This window comes from Nomascus leucogenys, chromosome 17 (assembly GCF_006542625.1).
Source record: "Nomascus leucogenys isolate Asia chromosome 17, Asia_NLE_v1, whole genome shotgun sequence".
NCBI classification, from domain to species: Eukaryota; Metazoa; Chordata; class Mammalia; order Primates; family Hylobatidae; genus Nomascus; species Nomascus leucogenys.
Genome location: NC_044397.1, coordinates 74,416,846 through 74,421,581, shown reverse-complemented (window position 1 = coordinate 74,421,581; position 4,736 = coordinate 74,416,846). Strand labels below are relative to the sequence as shown.

General features: G+C 51.0%; 1 protein-coding gene across 2 annotated transcripts; it reads left to right on the top strand.

Annotated features, from left to right (window-relative positions):
* The first annotated feature begins 482 nt into the window (after positions 1 to 482).
* INMT (indolethylamine N-methyltransferase) lies at positions 483 to 4,479 on the top strand. 2 transcript variants are annotated; one of them, XM_003270492.3, is made up of 3 exons: positions 483 to 646; positions 2,087 to 2,294; positions 3,708 to 4,479. In XM_003270492.3, the coding sequence occupies exons 1-3, from the start codon at positions 493 to 495 to the stop codon at positions 4,135 to 4,137; spliced, it is 792 nt and encodes a 263-aa protein (XP_003270540.2). In that variant the 5' UTR covers positions 483 to 492; the 3' UTR covers positions 4,138 to 4,479. The 2 variants fall into 2 exon arrangements, with proteins under 2 accessions (XP_003270540.2, XP_012352270.2); XM_012496816.2 differs by having other exon boundaries at positions 485 to 646; positions 2,090 to 2,294; positions 3,708 to 4,137.
* Positions 4,480 to 4,736: the final 257 nt, after the last annotated feature.

The window sequence follows — 4,736 nt, the reverse complement described above, 5'->3', positions numbered from 1 at the left end:
GGGCCCCACTCACCACCAGGGGACAAGATGGGGATCTCACTGTGCACTCAGGTCACAACACCAGTGACTTAGAGGAATGACTTTGGGCCTTACAATCAGTGAAGTGGGCACACAGGTGGGGAAACACGGGTCTGACACCTACTGGAGGCCACACAGCAGCATGTTGCTGCCAGGGCTGAGAGTTGCACCCAGGGCTGGGTACCATCAATTGCCTTTGACGGACATGGGTTGGTCCCTAGAGGCAGCAGGGCCAGGGCGGCTGCAGCCACAGCTGTCATAGCTCTGGGGTTGGGGAAACCTCAGGTATGTCAGTGTGGCTGGGAGGTGGTGAGAGATGCACTCTCTTCTGCATCCCCCTAGAAGGAGAAGCTCAAGGACAGGCATACTTGGGAGGAGCCATGGGATGAGGCTGGAATGCTGGGGGTGGAGCCTGGAGAGCTTGGAGCCCTCATAAGACCTGACAGCCAGGAGGGGGCACATTTCAGGGACACCATGGAGGGTGGCTTCACTGGGGATGATGAGTACCAGAAGCACTTCCTGCCCAGGGACTACTTGGCTACTTACTACAGCTTCGATGGCAGCCCCTCACCCGAGGCCGAGATGCTGAAGTTTAACTTGGAATGTCTCCACAAGACCTTCGGCCCTGGTGAGCAGAGGGTGGCCCTTCCCCTCAAGCCTCTCTCCAAGGAACCTGGATGGGGATGGGGAGAAGGTGTCCTGGGGGCAGTCTGGTCTCCTCTAGGGGTTTTTGGGGATGGGCTGGGGGAGCTTCTGGGGCCCTGCCCCTCTCTTTGGGCAGCTGTTATGCTGGAGGTTTAGTCTGTCTGCCCATGGCTCAGGAGCTGTGTGCCAGCTGAAGGATTAGGACCTATGGGAAGAGCACAGCCCCGTGCAGTTCCCACACTGCTCTCCATTAGCCCCTAGGTCTTTGGGGTGGAGCAGAAAAGGCTCTCCAGGTCATCATCAAGTTCAGTCCTGACCTTGCACAGCCAGGCCTCTCGGGCCCCCAGAAGGCCAAGGGCAAACAGCGGGGTTGCAGTGGGACGGGATTGCCTGTGCCCGGAGTGTGCAGCCCAGATGTGTCTGTGATGAGGTCCTGGAAAAGCCCTGCCCTGGGACAAGGATTGCTAGGTGGGGTCTCAACCCTAAGCAAGGGGCTCAGGCCCCAAGGACCTCAACTGAGCCATCTGTATGATGGATGGTGACTTCTGCCTGTCTCCCAATGATCATTGCCCTCCCCACGGTGACCCCATGATTTGATCGTGTCTTCTAAACTCAAGCAGCCATGTCCTCACTTTGGGCACTTGACTGGGGAACAGTAAGGGTGAGTCTCCTGGTGGTCTGGGGGATAAGAGGGGGTTAAAATGCTGCTGAGCCTGGAGGAGCAGGCTGGTGTGTGAGGCAGAAATCAGAGAACAGCCATACTGGGTGTGACCAAGCTTGGAAGGCCAAGTGATGGCCCCACGCCAGGGCTCCAGACAGAATGTTGGAAGTCATGCTTCATTCCAGCTTCCAGGTGACCCTGGATTCACTCCTGGGGCCATCTTCCCAGATCATCTCCTTAGCCCCAGCTTCCTATTCCTGTATGCTTACACCCCTTCCCACTCCAAGGAACAAGAAACCCATCCAGGAAGGGCTGGACTTCCAGGGGAGGCTCCCAGATCCCAGTCAGCCTGAAACTTAAAGGGCCACTGCCCCCAGCATGTCCTCTCTGAACTCTCCAGCCTGAATCTTCCCCAGAATAGGGCTTGGGCCTCTGTTCTCTGTCCCAGAAATATTATGCTCTTGGCTTATGTTCTTGACTGAAAGATATTGGGCTAATTGTTTAACCTTTTACAGACTCAGTTTTCTAATCTGTAAAATGAAAATAGTGATAGTAGTCACTACACAGGGTAGTTCTGAGGTGTAAATGGAAATCAACGCATATAAAATATTTGGCATGAGGCTTGGCTTACAGGGAGCCACCAATCCGTGATAACCACCAAGCACGTTTGCCCCTTGGGTAAGACCAGGGTCTGTGTCCTCACCCCTGTGCCTTGGGTCTCGTTTCTTTTACCCATCCATTACCAGTCTTTCCCTCCCACAGGAGGCCTCCAAGGGGACACGCTGATCGACATTGGCTCAGGTCCTACCATCTACCAAGTTCTCGCTGCCTGTGAGTCCTTCCAAGACATCACTCTCTCTGACTTTACCGACCGCAACCGGGAGGAGCTGGAAAAGTGGCTGAAGAAGGAGCCAGGAGCCTATGACTGGACCCCGGTGGTGAAATTCTCCTGTGAGCTGGAAGGAAACAGGTAGGGGTGCAGAGGTTGGGGAGGGGGTTCCCAGTCAACCTTCTTTCTCAAAAGTCTCCCTGGCCTCTTGGTTGTCTCTGGCATTTTCAGGACAGTAGGACCTTCAGGTATAGGACCAGATGTCCTGTGGTGGGGATAGAGTAGATGGAGCCCCAAGTTTCAGGATTACAGCAGTTTTAGGGGCAAGTCTCTGCTCACAGGACTATGTTGAGGTGTGATATAGTCAAGTATGAACACTGAAAACCAGATGATTTTCATCTCTTCCTTCTTCTCTTCCTTCCTTACCCTCATCTATATATCTACCTCTCTATCTTCCATGTATCTAACTATCCATGCATATCCATCCATCCATCCATCCACCCACCAGTTCATCCATTCATCCATCCATCCATCCATCCATCCATCCATCCATCCATCCATCCATCCATCCAATTCATGCATCCACCAACCCATCCATATCCATCCAGCCAGCCAGCCAGCCAGCTAGCCGTTCACCCATCCATCCATCCATCCATCCACCCATTCATATCCATCCATCCATCCATCCATCTATCCACATACATCTGCCCATCCATCCATCCACCCATCCATCCATATCCATCTATACATCCATCAATTCATCCACCCATCCATCCATATCTATCCATCCATCCATCCATCCATCCATCCATATCCAACCATATTCATCCATCCACCCACCCATCCATCCATCTTTCCTTCTTCCCTCTATTGTCTGTACCTGTGTGACTGACTATATAATGTATAATGACGTGAACCCACCACCCAACCTGAGTACTCGAATATAATGAAGACTTACCTGTGCTTCTGTGTGACTCCTTGCCTCTGTCTTTCCCAACCTAAGGTAATCACTAATATGAATTTTATGCTTATCATTCCCTTTTTAAAAAATTTTTTTCTTGCATACTTATGTATATCTAAACAATCTATAATTTAGTTTTAGTCACCTTTGAGCTTTATAGCAGAGTAATTTGCTCTGTGTCATTTGCGATTTGCTTTTCATCACTCAAAATTATATTTTTAAGATAGCTATATTCATACATTATCTGTAGTAAATTCATTAATTCATTCATCCATCCATCCAATAATGTTTGTTAACTGCCCCATCTGTGCTTGGGGTGGCTTTGTCCCTCCTGGGGATTAAGGGAAGGGGGCTCACATGGAATCAGAGCGAGAGAGTTTCCTATAATTGTTCTGGCCATTCTCCCTAACCATTTTTCTTTGGGAGAAACTGAGGCTCAGATTGAAGAAGAGCCTGCTGTCAGGTCACACAGAGACTCAGGGACAGCAATCCTTTGGGGATCCAGAGATCATCTCCATCTGCTGGTCACAGTGGACTGAGAGTTCCCTTCAGAATCTCAAAGTGCCTCCCCGATTCCCTCTCTCTCTCTGCAGCAACCGATGGGAGGAGAAGGAGGAGAAGCTGCGGGCATCGGTGAAGCGGGTGCTCAAGTGCGATGTCCACCTGGGCAACCCACTGGCCCCAGCTGTGTTGCCCCCCACCGACTGTGTGCTCACCCTGCTGGCCATGGAATGTGCCTGCTGTAGCCTTGATGCCTACCGCGCTGCACTGTGCAACCTTGCATCACTGCTCAAGCCGGGTGGCCACCTGGTGACCACGGTCACGCTTCGGCTCTCGTCCTACATGGTGGGGAAGCATGAATTTTCCTGCGTGGCCCTGGAGAAGGAGGAGGTGGAGCAGGCTGTCCTGGATGCTGGCTTTGACATTGAACAGCTCCTACACAGTCCCCAGAGCTACTCTGTCACCAATGCTGCCAACACTGGGGTCTGCTTCATTGTGGCTCGCAAGAAGCCTGGTCCCTGAGCCAGAGGGCCAGCCAGAAGTCTGGTCAGGCTGTGAGGCCCTGGCCATCTGTATGCTAGAGAGGGGTGAGGAATGGATACTGTCTAACAGCCTCTGATTTCACCACTAACATTCCATCCGAAATCCTGAGATTCTAACATCCTTGTTTTAGAATTCTAAGTTTCCAACATTCCTCATTCTAGGATCCTAGGAGTGGAATTTTCCATTTTCTAATATACTAAGCCTTACAGCTGTCTTAGATGCGATCTGACTCCTGTGTGACTGTGGAGCACCCAGGGACGTGGTTTCAGAGTCTACCTAATATGTTAAGGACAAGGAAACCTCTGAGTCTACCTAATATGTTACGGACAAGGAAACCTCTGGACAGTGGTATATTGGGGAATGTTTTATAATCAGCTCTGTAAAGGAAAAGCACTGATGTGTGGCAGTCACCAATTTCTGTGGTGTAAATACTCCCACCATGGTTGATTTCAAGCCACTGGTGGTTTAATAACCAGCTCATAAATCTCCTAAACATTTTACAGTTGACTCTCACGAGCTGATTGGAGTCAGCTGGAACATATCACTGCCTCTAGACTAAGGTCAGCAGATTTAGCAAA